The sequence below is a fragment of the Hydractinia symbiolongicarpus genome, chromosome 2 (genome assembly GCF_029227915.1).
Source record: "Hydractinia symbiolongicarpus strain clone_291-10 chromosome 2, HSymV2.1, whole genome shotgun sequence".
Taxonomy (NCBI): domain Eukaryota; kingdom Metazoa; phylum Cnidaria; class Hydrozoa; order Anthoathecata; family Hydractiniidae; genus Hydractinia; species Hydractinia symbiolongicarpus.
The window spans coordinates 22,616,053-22,636,496 of NC_079876.1; the positions used below are offsets into that span (position 1 = coordinate 22,616,053).

General features: G+C 35.8%; 3 protein-coding genes across 3 annotated transcripts in view; 1 reads left to right on the forward strand and 2 right to left on the reverse strand.

The window, feature by feature from the left end:
• The window catches only part of LOC130630211 (uncharacterized), a 103,305-nt gene that overhangs the window by 3,752 nt on the left and 79,109 nt on the right, over window positions 1-20,444 (forward strand). The gene's annotated exons all lie outside the window — the stretch shown is intronic.
• On the reverse strand, window positions 1,525-2,939 carry LOC130630212 (uncharacterized). Its single transcript, XM_057443617.1, has 2 exons — window positions 2,531-2,939; window positions 1,525-2,422 (listed from the first exon to the last, which is right to left on the reverse strand). The coding sequence occupies exons 1-2, from the start codon at window positions 2,901-2,903 to the stop codon at window positions 2,223-2,225; spliced, it is 573 nt and encodes a 190-aa protein (XP_057299600.1). The 5' UTR covers window positions 2,904-2,939; the 3' UTR covers window positions 1,525-2,222.
• LOC130629955 (uncharacterized) lies at window positions 3,074-8,415 on the reverse strand. The gene is made up of 2 exons (XM_057443347.1): window positions 4,036-8,415; window positions 3,074-3,845 (listed from the first exon to the last, which is right to left on the reverse strand). The coding sequence occupies exons 1-2, from the start codon at window positions 5,922-5,924 to the stop codon at window positions 3,074-3,076; spliced, it is 2,661 nt and encodes an 886-aa protein (XP_057299330.1). The 5' UTR covers window positions 5,925-8,415.

Genomic DNA, 20,444 nt, shown 5'->3' on the forward strand with positions numbered 1-20,444 from the left:
TCGTTGCAAGTGACACATACTCCCAGGTTAACGATACCAAGCAGCACATCCTCAATGAGAATGTCAAACAATGCAGATAAGTCGCTCTTGATGTAATGGATAAGTAACGTACACTACCCACAAGACACCTACATCATTCCGTTTTTTTGTAGCCTCCAAGCACTGTAGCACAAAACCTCTGACTAATGTAATTTCTAGGGTATTTAAATTGATATTTGGTCAAATTAAAAGCTTTCATAAAAAAAGCTATTTTTATTCCCATGATAAAAGAAAAACATCTCCACATTTGATTTTCAGCACTCTATATACCAACATACCTAACTATCTTTTAATTCATGTATTATCACAGATTCCCTTCCTACTATTGATAAAATTGATAAAATTGATAAAATAAATAATGATAAAAGAAAAACATCCCCACAATTGATCTCAGCTTTCTATATATCAGCATACCTCACAATCTTTTAATTCATGTATTATCACAGATAATTGAACCGTTTTCGACTGTAAAAAGCAAAACAAACTGGGTTTTTCAAATACGTCCGTGCATTAGATAACCAAAGGCGTTAGCAATCATTTTTTTTTTACCAAACAGGGTCTAAAAGACCATATTCCATTCTTGATCTCTAAATGTTTCTTCACCATCGGCAATCTCGTCCTTAAATGTTTCTTCACCATCGGCAATCTCGTCCTTGAACAAGATATTGGCATCCCCATTAGTATTTACCCCTCCCCTTTGGGCCTACCTGTTCTTGTACTTCTATGAAAAACAATTTGTTCAAAAATTTATCTTTGAGAAATTTTTTCGGCAGATGGCAGATGCTGCTTACTAGTCGAAAACTTTATTTTCCCAGCTTCCATACTTTTTAATAGAATGATCAAACAAGGAGGAAAAAAATAAAAATAAAAAATGAAAAAAAATAAAAACATGATCTTCAAACAAATTATTAAAGTAATGCGTTGCTACAATGCGTTTTCAATAAATATAACAAAAACAGTGAAGAAATAATCTCTATAATAATAGCCGTATTCCGTCTGTCTGTTCGTGCGTCAAAAGCGACTTGTGTTAACTACGCACAAAATACCCACCGGCACAGGGACAATTGCCGCTAAAATAAAGGTCCAATCAGGAGCGGAGTTTTATATAAATGACCAATCAGAAACTAAAGCTCTTTATATTTCTTAGCAACGATTTTTACGTTATCGGTCCGAAATTTGGCACCCAGGTGAGTTATTCCGCGACCCCCATTTTTGAGTTTACTGCATCAAGCGTTCCCGCGGCTTGCGGCATTTCCAAGCCTGACGGTGGCTTTGATTTTAGTCGTCCGACATTTTGTTTGATGAGTTAGCACTTGTGTTTATTCTAGTTAGATCTCCCTGTTCGGAATGGAAGGATTTTCAAGAAACAAAGAAAGGGTATGCTTAGCTAGTATATCATTATTTTTTACATGTAATGAACCCATTCTTATTCTCACTCACACCTAAAACTAGCTACCTTAAAGGTTGCCTCCAACGTTATAACAAGTTCATCTTAACCGAAAGAAACCATTAAAACATTATAGAAAAAAGTATTATTTAATGATTTACTTGCAAAATAAAAGCATAAACACGATTTACTTATTCCATGTTTTTATAAAACGTTGTGCGAATTAACGGAAAGGCAGTCATTGCCCCATTTTTTTTTAATTTTTTTTTTGGACGCACGCACCGTGGGCTTGGCCAGATGCGCTTTAGGGGCCTTAAACAAATGCGTGCGTAGCGCGTAGTAAGAAAAACAGAAAAAAAAAGGAATTGGAACATTTTACAATAAAGTTAATTTCTTCTTCTTATAATAATAAGACGAATCTCTCTTTTCACCGCACTCCCATAGGTTTAGAAATAAAAACAACAAAGCATTTTCTGTTATCTTGTGTTTTAAAAGGTTTAACTAGATAGTTGGTAGATCACTTTATTTTATTTTGATTTATTTCCAGTTAAGCAACAAAATGATGATGATCTAAAAAACATTTAAAAAAATTAAAAATAGTGTAAGGTCCCTAGAAATAACTAGAAATAACAGATAAATGTCATCAGCAACGGAAGTTGACTGCTAAATCGGCTTGTTCCGCCGTAAACTAAGCGCATTTGCAATGATACCATTGCGGACATCGTGTACATTGCACCCAGTCAATTTCGTTGTCTTTGGGTTTTTTTTTAGACATGCCTAAAATCAAGAAGAAGAATCATAAAAGTTCGAACTCATTTCGACAATTGATTGCTTGTGTACTCATAAATATGAATATAAATGCACTTACCCGACACATTGAATGTTCTTTCTGAATATTCTTCCATGTACGTGCAGATGGAATACAATTTCCGACAATCGTCTTATATATATGTCTTCTAAAGCCCATTGGATCGCATTTGTCAGTTAGCTTGCCACCTTAACGAAAGTCATAAAATTTTATTAACAAAACTTTCGAAGGTATTTAAATTATACGTCTTCATTTCTTAATTTCGCTTAGACAAGTCCTATAAATGAAACACTTACCTGACATTATCTTTGACGCGTAGAAGCAGCAGTATACACCACAGCTGCGTGCATCTTTCTGCATCACATGTTCTTCTGTTTTGATGGATATGTTGGTTACGTTTTTCCAAAATTTCTTTTGGAGAATTTTCATTGCCACTGATACCGCATCGCTATGGGATTTTAGATTAGGATTGTAGTCGGTTGTCATGGGGTCGAGTACAATGATCGATCCACTTTTCACATCCACAACTGTCAAAATCCAATGTGTGCCGCCGTCGTTGTATGGTATAAGCACGTACTTGATATTATCTAAGTCGATTTTTGAAAATAAGCCTCTGATGGACTTGAAGCGATCTATAGCAAGTACCTCTGCCGGATCAAGATATATCATGTCGGTGTTTTTACAGCGTAGGTGAAACAAATGAGCTGTAATGATCTCATCTTGTAGCCAACCAGGTCTAAAACCACGTTCGACATTCTTGAGTTCGCGCAGTTCAGATTCAGTGAATGTGACCTCCAAAGACAACAATGAAAAAAACGTAATTGTGACACAATCAAACTTCAGCAATGGTATTCGCATATCGTCAAACCCCGACACCCTGGGCGTGACATTAGGGTTAGGGGAATTATTTTTAACGACAATTGTTGACAAGCCGATGCTTTTGTTGGAGGTTGATTTTTTTTGATGTTTTTAGATGATTGAACGGTAGGTGTTTGTTTTTCCAATGGTACTGGAACAACTGTAGGTACATTCATGTAGGTGTTAGATTTAATGCCATCCACAATAATCTGTTTTTTCTCGTAAGACGGATATGAATAATTACTTCTTCGCTTTAGTGGAACCTTTTTGGTCTTTTCAAAACGCCCAGGACGCAACTGTGTGTCGAGTTTTTCATTAGGACTAATTTCCCGTTCTGTTTCGCTGTAAATAGGTGTTAAAGCAGCCATAGAGTCAACGGAATCAGCGGAAAGCATTGCTACAGCTTTGCACTGCGTAATAATGTCTTGCAGTTGTTTGTTGATGTTGGGTAAGCGTAATGATGCAACAACAGGGTTGTGAACGAGTTCTCCTAATTTCACTATGCTCTCTTCATATTTCTCAATTTCAGATCTTCCTATTTTTTGTGGAGTTGTTGCGATAGGTTCCACAAAAGCGAATTCCTCGTCCTCCGTTGATAACGCAGTTGGAACTTTAGCGGTCTTGACGTCAGATGTATATATTGCTACCACTAGTGAATGGACTTTATGAATATGTTTGCATATCAATTCTGTGTCCAGACAATTGCAGGAATATAAATGAGCGCACAATCCAAAGCATGGTAGCTCCAGGCATCTTAAGCGTGAAATAAAAGAATGTTATTACAAAATATATAAATATTATATTTCGCATTAGGAAACAAACAAATGTATGAAATCATTTTACAGCTTTAAGTTTTTAAATTTCTCCTCAATCTTCAAACTTCTAACCTTTAAATTTTTTTTTGTTTTTTTTTGTATTTCGTATTATAACAGTTTTTACTCACCTATCCAAGCAATCGTTGTCGGTGCATTTGTTTTCCAGCATCCTCACGTTGTACTGACATCCATCGCGACTTTGGGACTGTACTGTCCATTCACTTTCTGACAGCTTTTCCACTTTAGCGTCTGATATGTTTAAACCTTTGGTATGCCTTGAGTCCTCAATAGAAATATTTTTTAAATTTCCGTAATAAGTCAGGCTTCTCTTTCTACGCCAATAGTCCTCTTCTTCAATGGTTAGCAGCAAATTGATGAGGTCGTCAATTCTTTTATTCGGTTTTCTTTCCATAACGAATGTTTTCAGTTTGTTATGAAACGATTCAACAAACATATTAGTATCTGTGTTGCAATGTTCAAACTGCCTGTAACACATCGCCAATTTTTCGGCCCTTCGAACATAGCGGTCCTGAAAGTACTTGGCAAAAGCAGGAGCAATTACAGAACATTTTTTGAGGAATCCCCTTTGCAGAATTTCAAATTGTGAAGCATCTTTTTCATTTAAAATAACCAAAAGGTGTTGCATTACTTTATCTTGCTGGCTTTCTGGAACTAATTTCAGATTCCTGCGCCAAGCCCGGGTTATGTGCCACTTACACAGAAGGTGCTTAGTTTCTCCAAAAACAGCAGAAAATGCGTTCCATCCGGAATTATTATCGTCTGTCATCAAACAGTTAACTGTGAAGTCGTCAGGAGATCTGCTTTTTATTTCTTCTAAGAATGGTCGGAGAGTTAATTCGTCATTTCGATTGGATATCAACCAACCCACTGGATAACCTTTATTAAATTCATCCGGCACGATCACAGTTGTCAATGGGAACTCATACTTGTTCGTGCTGTGGGTGCCATCTATACAATGTACTTTGTTTGCAACCTTAATGAACATTTCCAGCTGTTCCCTTGTTTGAATTCCGATTGCAAAGAGATCCTTTTTGATATCGATATCATCGTACATTTTTGGCCCAATAGCAACTGACTGTCCCTGTGGCTTATACACAATAATACAGTTGTAATTTTCCATTTCTAATTTTTTCACCAACAAGTGAGTTGATGTGCTGTCATCAGGGTGTAGCCTTCTACCGTATTTCATGTGTCTTTTTATGTCAGTAACATTGCTCTTACTGACCAGATGTACCCGCGTTATTTTTGAGTTGTTTTCCCTGGTATTACGGTTACACATCCCGTCACGTAACTCCTTGTATACTTCGTTGACTGGTATACCAATAGACAGTTTTGCCTTTATTTCCTGGCGGATGGTTGATGGTATGGGTTGAAAAACAGTATTTTCTAAATTGACTGCGTGGCTATGAGATGTGATATACTCTACTCTAATTTCTTTATTAACTTTGTCCATGTGACAGGTCAATCTAGCTGGGCAAAAGCGTCCTGTTTTAATCTGACCGCGTTTAAATTTTTTCTCTGTTTTTTGAGCTGGTTCACCTTCTTTTCTATGCGATCTTCCGTCCCCGTCATGCTGGCAAACGTAATAAGCGTATTTCGTTAATTTAGAGTCGCCATCCCCTCTGTGTTTTGAAAAATATATGTGTTTATCTAATTCTTCTATTTCTTTCCATTCCATGAACATCTGTTCGTCCTCAAATACCAAGTTACGAACGTTTGTCTTCGTACCATGGAATGTGTTTAGGTGTGATATCATTCTACTTTTGTGGTAAAAAGTCTCTTCACAACCAGGGAATGTACATTTTGAACGCTTACCCTGATCAGTTAACGTAGTGTTATGTTTCTTCAACATATGCGCTTTTAACTTATTTTTGCGTGTATAGTTTGCGTCGCATTCATCACATTGAAAGGTGGTTACATTTTCTGTGATGACCTTTTCAGGGAATTCCGTATTAATTCCATCACTTTGCTTTTCGGCAGGTGAATCTGAAAACATGAGTAAAAAGGTTAGAATAAAAGGAAAATATTTATCATTTAAAACATTTATCTCTATCGTATTTTTTACTTACCCGATCTTTTATCATGGGTAATTATAACTTCATCTTAAAGTGCTTGAAGCTTCTTTTCTCTTCTGCGCTTGTATCTTTTAGTTTGCTCTAAAATAATAAAAACGTGCCTTGCCTAAAAACTCAGAATTTTTTACTTATTTTCTCGCAAGGACGCTACTTTCTAGACGTATTACAAATACGAAAGGTAGTTGGGAAGTGCATACATAACTTACTAGAAACTTCTTTTTCAACATCTGAAAATATTTTATTTAGCTCTGTGTTGCATTCATATTCCGAAGAACTGTCAACTAAAAAAAAGTGTATAATACTGTATATTGGAAACAGTTTGGCGATTACTTTTTAACATTAAGGATACTTTACTCATCTTACTCACTCACCGATTATTGAGTACTTTGCTTTGTTTATATTTTGCTTCAAGCAACCTTGTGAAAAATATTTTTAAAAGACTAAAACATTTTGTGACAGTGTCTATGAAGTAAAAAATTACATTTTAGAGACCTTACCTAATTCTTCGCTAGTTTCCCTTATACTGGCTTTGTATAAAAGCTTCTCCCCGATAACGTTCGAACTTGATTCTTCTACAAACAAGAAAACACTCATTGAAAAAAAGGTAAAACATTTGGCGAGACAACTTTCATAAAGAAAATACAGTTTTTCTCACCTGTTTTTTCTATTTCCATAACTAATTCTTCCACAAACTATCTACAACAAATAGTTTAGCCGAGAACAAGCACCCAGCACAAAGTAAATAAACGTTTTATATATAATTTTTAATATTTCAAAAAATGGACTAGCTTCAAATATGTACTAACTCAATTTCCTTGATGATATGATTTTCCCGCGCGCACGTGGGGTTTGTTTTGATGTTTAAGCCTATGACTTTGAACCCTTGATTCCATATTTGGTGTTCTGATATTAAACTTACAACGGAGTGTAACGATATCTTCATCTGAGAGATTATTTAAAAAATGGGGCAATGACTGCCTTTCCGTTAATTCACCTTGTGCTTCGACCGCCATTATTGCAGCATTAAAAACGCGCTTCAAAATCTTGAAAAAAACATCAGGATACCTCCTGACGTCACAAGAGCCAAAACCACACCGTCTTGCAGCATGAAAACGACGAAGCGAGATTTCTATATGAAATTAATTATTAAGAAGTTGTTCCGCTATCACAATTCTAATTAGCTTTAAAAATATTTTCTTTTTCATATTGTAAACATGTTTTTTGATTGGATGTCCCTACTCTCCAGTGGAGGATTCGAAGTTTCGTATTAAGAAAGGATGTTGTGTGGGTAAAGGGATGACCTAAGAAACAAGGGCTACTTCATCAGACGCACAGGCCTTGTTTCTTATACCGCTTTCTGCTCGGGTAGTGAAATTGATCCGTGATAGAATCAAAACAACCCGACCTGGCGTAAGCGGTCAGTCATTACGAAGGGTCTGTTTATAACGAAAGGGTTACCTCTAAATAATTCTTTCTCGATTTGTTTGTTGACCATGCTTAACAGATTTGGTTAGTGATTGATAACAAACCACGAAAGATTATTAGCGAGGTGAAAAGGAAAGGGAAAAAATGTACTGTCTTGTTGCTAAAGAAGACTAAGTCACGTGATTTTATGGGTAAATATAGTTGGTAGGTGATAGGCACCTGTAATTGCCGTCCGGGAAAAAAAACGAGCCTTCATTACCCCTGCCAAAAGGCCCTGTAGAGAGGATATTTTTGAAAACTCAATTAAATACTCATGAATGACATAATTTTGTTTTACTTTTTATTTTATGTAATTTGTACATTTTTATTTTTTTTATTTTTTTAATTAAGTTAAAATACATTTTCGGCATCATGGAAAACCTATGTTAACTCATTTTTAGAAACTTCACGCCCTTCCATATATCCTGTGTATACCCCGTCAGGCTCTGGATAAGCATCACAAATTTTTGTCTCTACGCAATGACAGCACGGTCATTAACGGCAGGAAAAAAAGTGTGCGCATGCGCCATTATTTGTTATCAAATTTTCTGCCGCAAGCGATTCATAATGGCCACCATTGCACGTGCTTCAAATTTCCCTTAAAAACATATGTTTTTTGAGCCTCTGCGGTAGAAATCATCTCTTAAGAAGATTTTATTTTAGTAGAGCAGGCCTTGGACTATACAAAAACTCTAGATTCGACTACCCGATCACTTTCACTTTTGTTGGGAGGAGACAGAAAGAATAGCAATGTGTTGATCATAAATTTTATATGTTGGTGAAAAATGAAGATATTTGCCTTTCAACGCAAAGTCATGCTTTAAGACATGTTTTTCCTGAAAGCTGATAGCCTGTTTTATCAATTAAAACCAGTGGTTTGTGGCTGCCACATTTTTTCTGAAAGAAATTGGTCCTTGGAAATGACCTTTCACAAGACTTCATAAATCGGTAAATATCATTATTTTAAATGAGAATTGGGCACTCAATAAGATAAATATAAGCAATAAACCAGTGTTAGATGTGAAAAATGTTGCTTTTGGCTACCCCCTAACCTTTCACAGTCAGGGTAAACACTTAATTAGGCGATGGTAGGCTAATCAGGGCATACCACCTACTTAGGCGACTCATTGTAGCCTAGTTACTTTTTTACATCCATAGCAAATTCTATTAGGAACAAAATTCCACCTACATCCAAGAGGTACTCTGACTACCTCAAAAACCCAAACCCAGACTCAATTTTTTTATCACCTGTTACCCAAGAAGAAATCATCGGGATTATTGGCAACATCTCTCCAGGAAAATCTTCTGGACCAAACAGTATTCCAATCAAAATTCTAAAATTGTTGGAAAATGATATTTCCAAACCTATATCAATTTTGATCAATCTTTCGTTTGAATCTGGTATCTTTCCTAGATCTTTAAAAACATCCAGAGTGGTGCCTGTTTACAAAAACAAAGGTTCTTCTATAGATGTGTCAAATTACAGACCAATCTCATTATTGTCAAACATTGATAAAATCTATGAAAAGGTTATGTACAACAGAATCATAGGCTTTCTCAACAACCATGATATCCTATATCCCAAACAGTTTGGATTCAGAAAACAGCATTCAACATCACAGGCTGTGCTTACTATAGTTGAACGCATTAGACATTGCCTTGACAAAGGTGAGCTTGCCTGTGGAGTGTTTGTCGACTTACAAAAAGCTTTTGATACTGTTGACCACAAAATCCTTCTATCCAAGCTAAATCACTATGGTATTCGGGGAAAAGCAAATGATTGGTTCAGGTCTTATTTAACTGGTCGTCTCCAGTATGTCTCAATCGGTGAATTCAAATCTCAACTTAAAGCCATTCTACATGGTGTGCCTCAAGGCTCTGTTCTTGGTCCGCTGCTGTTCTTGTTGTATATTAATGATCTGCATAATTGTATCAAATCGTCAGAGACCTATCATTTTGCTGACGACACTCATCTGCTGAAATTCTCAAAATCACTAGAATCCCTTTGTAGAGGGATGAATGCTGATCTTAAACGCCTTGTGTGTTGGCTTAATGCCAACAAAATATCACTGAACTCCAGCAAAACAGAGTTTCTTGTATTTAGATCCCAATCTCGTAGGCTTGAATTTTTACCTTTTTTGATTCTATGCGGTAAGCGCATTTATCCTAGCAAAAGTGTGAAATACCTGGGTGTTCATGTTGATGAACATCTTTCCTGGAAGTATCATGTCTCATCTGTGGCTACTAAACTTCAAAGAGCCAATGGGATGTTATCTAAAATTCGTCACTATGTTCCCCTAAAATCCCTGCTAAACATTTACCATGCTATCTTTAGTTCTCACTTAAGCTATGCTTGCCAAGTATGGGGCACTCGAGACACCACAGTAGCCCACAGAATACTTACCCTCCAAAAGGCTGCCCTCAGGCTGATCACCTTCAGTGAACCAAGATCCCCATCTTAGCCTATATTTGCAGAACTTGGAATTCTTAAATTCTTCGACCTAGTTAAAGTCCTTAACATTCAATTTATCCACAAATTCCTAAACTCTAACCTCCCATCTGACACACTTACCTTACTCAAATTTGATCGAATCTCACACTCTCATGAAACTAGATGTAACACAATTGGTTTGCTTATTGAACCAACAGTTAACACATCGACGTTTGGATCTTTTTCATTCTCTAGAATCTCCACATTACAGTGGAACAATCTGCAAAGAAATTATCCTGATACTAACCTCACAAACTGTAAATTAAGCACAATCAAATCCCTAGCTACAAGTTTCTACATGAGTCAATACATCAACTAGCTTTCCTCTTCATTATTTTGTCTCTTTACTTTTTTCTATTTGACTATATGATACTGAATTTTCATTTATACTAATTATAATCAATAATGCTTTTTCATTTTAATCTTTGTAAACTTACAGTATTTACTGACATATGAAAATATTTCACATTTTTCTTGGTGGCTTTCTCCTTTGTTTAGCCTTGGCTATCGGGAAAGTCTCCTTCCTAATTGCTAATTTATTCTTTTAGTAATGTAAATTGTCATTTCTTAGGTAAATAAATGTTTACTTACTTACTTACTTACTAGTTAGACTATATGCAATCTAGTTAAGACATTACAATATTTAATGGTTTTTCACACATTCCTAAGAAAAAATCGCAAAAACACTTTGTTCAGAATGGATAGTCTAGCTACGCAACCATGATTCCAAAATTGTCACCTGTGCCTCGATATGTTCGCGCAAGTAAGAATTATGTTAAAATGAAATATATAACCTAATTAGGTTACGTGTTGCCTATTTAGGCGACGATAGTAAAATACGCAATAATTTAATGAAGATATTCTTTCACAAAAAACGCAAAAAAAAAATGTTTTTTTTTAAGATGGATGTGGTAACAATTTGTTCTGTAACGTTACTTTTTTATTCACATCCTGTTTTAACAACGTTGAAATCTTAGTCAAACAATACCACGTTTTCGTCCGCCATATTTTTTCCCCTGTGGCGTGGATGACTGAAATCCATTATTTAAAACAACAAAAATTGCCATACAAGGTTTGGGCCATAAGTTGCCAATGCGCGATGCAAATAAGACAATAATTGGTCAAAATTGTCTGCAAAGTGGACAGATTTGATTCACATAAAAATTGTAGTGTGAAACGCAATGATTTCGACATATTTACAACAAAGTTTCGTTCGCCTAGTTAGACTACGGGTAGTGTAATTAAACTACATCATGTCGCCTAACTAAAAGACTTGCCTAATTAGGTCATGTCGCCTAATAAGGTGTTTACCCTGACTGTTTCACAGTTCTGCAAAAGGGGTTAGGGTTTATTAATAGTTCTGCTAAAAATAATTTTTCGTAGCGAAGGTTTGTTTGTTACTGAAAAATCTCATACAAAAAGAAATCATAATATTTTTCTATAATATGTATATAATTAACACAACAACAAGTAACCATAAACCAGAGACATTCCGGTGCATTTATTTGGACAGCATATCTGTTCGTACCCTGGAAAAATCTTTTGACTTATATAATTGAGGCTTATGCCGAGTTTGTGGTGTCTGATAAATCATGAAAAATTTATGTTTATCTCGGCAAAAAAAAAAAAATAGTTTCATCAGAAAAAAGTCAGGGATTTCACAGGAATATGTTAAACATTAACTCACATGTCTGTACATTTTTCATGCACACTTTGCTATAATTTTACATGCTTTTTATGAGAGCCTCAGGTTTTTTTAAAAGATAAGAGCTTTTTGTAGGCCTTGCCGTCTGCTCAATCATTGTTTTCCAAACCAAAAATAACGTAGCCTGCGGTTGTGGTAAACACTGAAACTATCTAGAATCACCAGAACCACTTAGAATCAACCAGAATCACCCACACCCAGCTGGAATCAGTCAGAATGACCTAGGAACAGACCGAATTAACACGAACCAATCAGCCACTTAAAAAAAATATAAACAACCAGGAAGAAACGCTGGTGTAAATAGTGCGTTAATAATTGGCTCCGTATCGAACGTGTATTCCATAGACTTTAAAGGCAAAGACTCTTGTTAGGTAGAAGACCTTATATTTAGTAAGAAGTTGGGAATTATGAAACTTTTTCGTACAAAAAATTACATTTTATAATTGAGACTTGAAAAACAAAACTTTTCGTTTTTCGGGAAGTCGGCTGTACAAGGTTTGTACCCTGTGTCCATTGAACGTTGATAGCTGGTCCGTTAAATTTTTGAATTATAAAAGATTGAAAACGATTGCCACACATTGGACACGCATGCGTCTTCGTGGTTTTGGGTGGTTCCGGGTGATTCTGGTAGCTTATATTGTACTTTCTGTTTTTTCACATTATAGGGAACCAGTCCCAAATTGTTCTATGATACAAAACATGTTGGCACGATTTCATTGAACTAATTTTGACCCAACAATTCACAATTTTAAGCGTCATTCAAACGTGATTTGCATGTGAAGATTTGTTGACAGAAGCGGTTAAAAAAAATATGGAACAATGATGAAACAGAAGAGCTTGCTGATTTGCTCGATTACCACTTCTTGTTGGATGCGTTTGAAATAAGAATATATTCGTTAAATACAGATTATAAATTGAAATAAATACTTGTAATAGCCTAATTTGTAAAGTATTTTTATATAATTCACTTTCGTGGTGAAAAATCTCACAATTAGGGAATGGTCTAGGCTGAAATGTCTGTGTAAATTGTTAGCTTTTTCGTTTAACATATAGATAGCTATATAACTGTACAATTTTTTTCATTTGCAATCAGTTGCTAGTCTAACAACAACAACAACAACAATAATGATAAATATTTAAAGTGTTTCTAGCCCAAAAAATCACAAAAACCTATTGTTAGTGGATTATTTCCATTGGGGTCCACTGAGTCTGAGTGAAGCTAGCTTTCTCACATTTACGTTTAGTTTAAGCAGGCTTCTAGGTAGAGAAAACTAATCAAGACCAACCTTAGAGCTAGCTAAGGTTACAGATCAGATGAATTATTTTTTTCCTTTTAAAATTTAATTTTAGTAGTAAAATATCGTTTGTTCTTTGTTTATTAGCGTTATTTTACATTTCTAATAGTTGTCAACCATTTTTTTTTGTGTGTGTGAAAACGAAAGTGAAATGTATGGTGTAAAAAAGCTCAAAATTTTAGTAATAAAAAAGTGGCAGCTAATACGATACAGCTAATGCAAACAGGAAAAGTAATTTTTAGGCAAAACCTTGCGTCAGAATGTTGTACAAGAGTGCTCGTGTACTGGTAAATTGTGAACTAGCCATCCGGGCTTTTGTGGACCTTGCCGTCTGTTTAGGCTGCCCCGGGTAGCAACCAAAGGCGAAATAGTAGTCTATGGTCATCCTTTTTTAGTTTTAAAAGAAAAAAAATTAAATTTTCTTTTGTTGGGCAACTAAACAAGATAATAGAGAGTGAGGTCAATATCGATGACGTCATAATCTTATGCCGTAGGCGCTTTTTTTAAAAAAAAAATTTGGCGCGTGCGCACACTTTTTTTCCTTAAAATCGCGGTTTTAAACGACCGTGCAATTGTTGCATTTACACCACGACGTAGCGTCAAGGTTAATCCTTAATTCTGCTATTTCCCCATCCCTATCACTGTCATATGTCACCCACGATGAGTCCGATAAATCCCCCCCCTACGTTTAGGTTTAAACTGGAAGCCAAGTACAACGTTAGAACATTTTAATTCCGACTCATCCGAAGATTACAGTACTTAACAAACGTGTTGCTTTTAAAAGAAAACAAATAATTCTGCATTAAGCAAACAACAAAATTTTTTTCTAGCGCTAAGGAATCTTCTATATCTCATAAATATTTAATACTTCGAAACATATCAACAAGGCATTCTAAACACGAATTAGTCAGTAGAATATATCACCGTGAGGTATCTATCTCTTATAATAATACGCTAAGTGTGTCCGTCTGTCTGTCTGTCACTTTTGCAAAGTCTATTATATTTTCCATAATTTTCTTCAATGAAGTCTATAAAATATCACCTATAAAATTGTTCTGTAATTTACCAAACTTTAGCGTTAAACTAATATTAACGTCAAAGAAAAGTATTTTAAATTAATGAAGCCATTACAGTGCACTTAAAACTTTGAGGCCAAATAACTTAGAAACGAAGTGGTGACGTCAATGATTTTTCATCGAGTGGGTAACTAGGGACCACCTAGAACCAATTTCGGTACGTTTCCCAAACCTGGGTCCCCAAATCCGTTTCGGAATGGACGGGTTGCTGACGTCATCAAAAAACCTTCAAACCCTAATATCTCTGCAACCGTTTGTCAAAAGTACATGATCCTATACATTTTCTTGATCAGCTTTCCAAGATCTATCAGGAAGGCAACGGGTATACAAATTTCTCAAAAAAATTTTTTTGTGTTTTGACGGACTTTGTTGACATCAACCCAATTTTTTAAACCTTATATCTTCTTAGGCATTCGCCAAAAGCACACGATTCTACGGGTTGCTGGCGTTATCAAATTCAAATGACGCCTCTTTTTATTTTTTATCCTGTCTTAGTGGATTTTTCCACGGGCTTTATCGACTAGTCTCTTATAATAATACGCTAAGTGTGTCCGTCTGTCTGTGACAGGCAAAGTGGATGTCTTCTTTTTCCTTTGATGTTGCCGAAAAATGCATCTCTAATATGTCAAATTTTCTGACGTTACGGCGCGACGAAAATAACACTACTTTAACGTCAATATCCTATATTAAATCAATGAAACCATTACAGTGCACCTAAAACTTTGAGGCCAAATAACTTGGAAACGAGGTGGTGACGTCAATGTTTTTTCACCGCGTGGGTAACTAGGGACAACTTGGGACCAATTTGGGAAAGTTTTCCAAACCTGGGTCCCCGAATCCGTTTCGGAATGGACGGTTTGATGACGTCATCAAAAAACCTTTAAACCTTGATATCTCTGCAACCGTTTGTCAAAGATACATGATCATATACATTTTCTTGATCAGCATTTCAAGATCTATACGATGAAGGCAACAGGTATACAAATTTCTAAAAAAATATATTTATTTTGTATTTGCACTGCTGACGTCAGCAAAAAAACTAAAAACAACCTATTTCTCCATTGTCCTTCTGCCTAAGTGGATTACTCCACGGGATTTATCGACTAGTCTCTTATAATAATACGGAGCTTCTGTCTGTGACTTTTGCAAAGTCGATAAAATTTCTTTGATAAAATCTATAAAACATCGTCTATAAATTTGTTCTGTAAATTAGCAAACTTTGACGTTAAAGCAATATTGACGTCAAAGGAAAGTATATTAAGATAAGTGAAGCCATTGCATTGCACTTTTAAATTTAAGGCTAAATAACTTGGAAACGGGTGGAAATAACTGACGTCATCTCCTGCGTAGGTAACTAAGGACCACCTTTGACCAATTTGGGTAAGTTTCCCAAACCTGGGTCCCTGAATCCGTTTCGGGAATGGACGGGTTGATGACGTCATCAAAAAACCTTCAAACCCTAATATCTCTGCAACCGTTTGTCAAAAATACACGATCCTTTACATTTTCTTGATCAGCGTTTCAAGATCTATACGATGAAGGCAACAGGCATACACATTTCTGAAAAAAAAAGTTTTGTGTTCTGACATGTCTCTGCTGACGTCATCAAAATTTAAATGACGGTTATTTTTCTCTGTTATCCTGCCTAAGTGGATTTTTCCACGGGCCTTATCGACTAGTCTATATAATAATACGGAGAGTGTGTCTGTTTGTGTGTCTGTAACAGGCAAAGTTGATATCGTCATTTTCCTTTGATGTTGCCGAAAAAAATCTTTGATGTTGCCGAAAAAATATGTCTTCTTTGTCGTGAAAAGCCGCGAGTTTTGTGTGGTTTGTTAAATGAAGTTCTAGCACAAAGTAACGGAAATTGTGTTTGGAAAAAAGATGGCTGTCCTTTTTAAGCATTTGTCTTCTCTTGCCTTCAAAATAAATCTTTACAAAAGCATTTAAAAAGGGGCATGGTATATAAATGAAGTATGGAAAGGTTTCTGTAAGGTTTGTTTATGTTTTTTAAAGTTGATGATATTATTGATGCGAGACATGTTTGTTAGCTAGCATCAACCACACCAACAACAACTAGCTAGGTAGCTAGGAATTTATAAATATGTAGCCATGTTCTTTATACCTAGCTAAGTCTCCAGTTTATATTTAAGTGACCAGCTATTAGCTGCTGTAGCTACCTTATGTTAGCTTCAGTTTTATGTTGCTTTTTACATGTAAGCTAATCTTAGTGGTCTTTGCTAAGAATGTGACTGTAACTTATTTCATTTGACATTTTAAGCTTAAATTAACAAGCCACAACAACTTTTAAAAAAGTATTACATAATATTTAAGAAGAGTTTAAGGACTGTTTTTAAGCAAATAATGTATTTTTCACATTTTGTGTATGCAAATAATGTATTTTTCACATTTTGTGTAACTAAACTTATATACATCGGTTACATGGAATATGACGAAACGATTTTTATTTAACATGTAGTAGTTCTTGTACCTTAAGTGTAGTGATTTTTGTTGTTCTAGATGTTCTGACTAAATGTTTTTGTTTATGACATTTTGTCTTATTAAGAAAAGTTTCAACTTTTTTGAGGGAGTACAACACCGAAAAAACTTGTGTTTTTATTTATATTTTGTATAAATTCTTACCGGGCAGGACTCTGTACAACATACCGAAATGACTGATCCCTCTCTATTTATAAATTTGATGCGTTCCAAATCGCAGTTTTTTGAAATTTTGATTAATATTTAATGAGTACAAGATACAAATACTGATTTTTGTTGAATCAGAAGTATTTCCTAGAACCATTCTTTTTTTACACTTTTGTGGAGAAAAAGTGTATGCAATATCATCAGAATAACTGATTTTCTTGCAAACTGTTTTTCTTTTTCACATTTTGGATTGAAATATTGTTATAAAGGGCATATATCAATAGACATATATATACCAAAATAATTAAATTCTGCAAACGTTGATTTTGTCGTTTACCTCTCATCTTTTATATTTTGATTAAACTTTTGAGGAAAATCATAGGAATTATTTAGAATATGTATTTTGTGTTGGAAATTTAGTGCAAAAATTGACGTAAAATGAACTGTTAAATTGATTGTTGTTGTTTTAACATGAATTATGACTCAAACTTTGTTTTTGCATTTCTAATTTGACTAATTAGCCTAAAAATTTGCCAATTGGTTTTACACTCTGTTCTTTTTTATATATATTTTATGTGAACATAGAAGTACACAAGTAAAGTTAGAAGCCACAAGAAGTTAATTCGAAAGTGAAGAGTGGAGCTAGAAGTAGTAAAGAAAAGTTAGAAGTAGAAAATGAAAGCTTGGGTTTAAAGTAGATTTGGATTCACAAATAGTAAGAACTTTTTAGATATTTTTAGACGTTATGTTTTTATGTCGCTAGAGTTACGTGTCAGGCAGACTCGCATTTGCCAGGAAAAAGTCACTTAAGAGCTTCAAATTCTTTATATTTTACCGCGTTTTTTTTTTACACTTTTTTTCATAATTAATGTTATCAAACAAATGTGCTAGCGAAACTTTTGGTTTGTTGAACTTACTGCAAATGTCATAATTTTTATATTGCTATTGTTTCTCTTTATATGTGTTTTACTAAGCATAAATAGCTAGCTTGCGTCTTCCCAGTTTAACTATATTTAACTGGGTATCTGTCTTATCTAATGTTACCTTCAAGCTCCATATCTAAACCTAGCTAGCTAACTGATAATTAATGTTGTTATTCCTCTTTTAGCTATTTATATCCACCTTGGGTGAAGGGTCTCCTTAAGAGACAAGAGAGGAGTTAAACGTCCTCCACCATACCTTAGTTTAAAGGGGCGATTGTGGAAGTCCCATAAAATGCCACATAGTAATGGTGTCACTTTAAAAAAAACACCCAGTCCGGTCTGTGAACGGTTGGCGCTAGGAAGGGCATCCAGCTGTAAAACAATGCCAAAACTCTTTATTAATGGCCGTAAGAATAGTTAATCAGACAAACTGCGTAAACGGGGCTGGAACTCTAAGGAGTGAAGGTGTCGCGCACGGTAGGACAGATGTCAGATGTGAGCATCGTCAGACCGTTACCCAGCTATCACATCACAAGGTAGATAACACTAGGTTGAGGATGGCTAGTGTAAATGTTGGTACTCTGAGAGGTAGAGCAGGTGAAGTAGTTGAAATGTTAGAACGGAGATCTGTTGATATGTGTTGTGTTCAGGAAGTTAGGTGGAGAGGAGCTTCAGTGAGATTTGTGGAAGGTAGGAGGGCAAGGTATAAGCTTTTTTGGATTGGTAATAGTGATGGATATGGAGGAGTTGGCATATTCGTTGCAGAGAAGTGGGTAGAAAAAGAAAAAAAGATGTTATGCGTGTTAATAGTCGTATTATAGTGATAAAGTTTTTGATAGGTAATAGGATTGTCACTTTTCTGTCAGTTTATGCTCCACAGTGTGGACTCAGTGAGGAAGATAAAGATAAGTTTTATGATGAGTTAATAGCAGTCACATCAAAGTTTGGAGACACTGAACTTGTCATGGTGGGCGGCGACTTTAATGGTCATGTTGGGAAGTCATCTGAAGGTTATAGAGGTGTGCATGGAGGCTATGGATTTGGGAGCAGAAATAATGAAGGGGAGAGATTGCTTGAGTTTGGAATGGCAACGGACATGGTGGTTTGCAACACATCATTCAGTAAGAGACAGAGTAGGCTGATAACATATGAGTCAGGTGGTTGTAAGACACAGATAGATTACTTTTTGGTTAGAAAGTCAGACAAGAAAGTGGTGAAGGACGTGAAAGTTATATCGGGGGAAGAGTGTGTTTCCCAGCATAGGTTGCTGGTTTGTGATATTATCTTGAAGAGTATCAGAGAAGCCAAGGGAAAGTACAGGCCCCGTCGAAAAGTCTGGAAGCTAAAGGAAGAGATTGTAGCAAGACAATTTAGTGCAAAAGTTCAACAGTTAGCCTACAATAGTCAATGTGATAGTGACAATGTTGAAAGTACTTGGACTACTTTGAAGAATTGTCTTCTAGAAGCTTCTGATGATACCTGTGAGTGGACGAAAGGACCAGCTAGACATAAACAGACCTGGTGGTGGAATAATGAGGTTGACCAGTGTATAAAGGAAAAGAGGAAACTTTGGAAAGAGTGGAAGTCAGGTGGTAGTAAAAATATTTACTTAGAAGCTAAGCGTCGGGTTCGTACAGCAGTGTATAAGGCAAAATCAGAAGCAGAGAGAAACAGATTTGCAGATGTGTTAAGAAGGGAAGACCAGCGCAATGAGGTATTCAAGATAGCAAAGCAAATGAAGAAGACTAATCAAGATATTGTAGGTGAGAAGTGTATACGTAATGATGAAGGTGTTTTGGCTAGCACAGAGGAGGAGAAAAGGGTAGCTTGGAAGAATCATTATCAGAGGTTGCTTAACACTGAGTTTAATTGGGACGAGGATAATTTGTCTGATGATGATGTCGTAGAAGGGCCAGCCATGCAGATCAAGACAGAATGGGTAGTGGAGGCTATTAGGAAAATGAAGATTGGCAAGGCTGCAGGAGTATCAGGTATTGTTGCAGAGATGGTAAAAGCATCTGGATATATTGGAGTTGAGCTTATTACAAGTCTTGCTAACCAGATTATAAAGGATGGTGCTATTCCGAGTGAGTGGCAGTCGAGTGTAATAGTGAATTGTTTCAAGGGCAAGGGTGATGCATTAGAAAGGGGTAACTATAGAGGTTTGAAGTTGGTTGATCAAGTAATGAAAGTTATTGAAAGAGTGATTGATAAGTTACTTAGAGAAAGAATTGATATAGATAAGATGCAATTTGGTTTTGTTCCAGGGCGTGGCACTACAGATGCAATATTTTTACTCAGACAGCTTCAGGAAAAGTATTTAGGAAAGAGAAAGAATCTCTATTTTGCCTTTGTAGATTTAGAGAAAGCTTTTGATAGAGTGCCACGTAAAGTTATTTGGTGGGCTATGAGAAAATTAGGTGTGGATGAGTGGCTAGTTACGATGGTTCAGTCTATGTACAGCAATGCTAGAAGTCGTGTCAGGATTAACGATTCACTTAGTGATGAATTTAGTGTAAATGTTGGTGTACATCAGGGTTCTGTACTTAGTCCTTTGTTGTTTATTCTAGTCTTAGAAGCGCTGTCGATGGAGTCCAGAACAGGTTGCCCATGGGAGTTATTGTATGCAGATGATTTGGTTCTCATAGCAGAGTCGATGGAAGAATTAGTTGAAAAGTTTGAGAAGTGGAAGAAAGGACTAGAAGAGAAAGGGCTGAAGGTAAACACAGCAAAGTCTAAAGTCATGATAAGTAGCATTGCAGCTGAGTGTGACCTTGTAGTTGGAAAGTAACCTTGTGGAGTTTGCAGGAAAGGGGTTAGTAGTAACTCAATTTTTTGTCA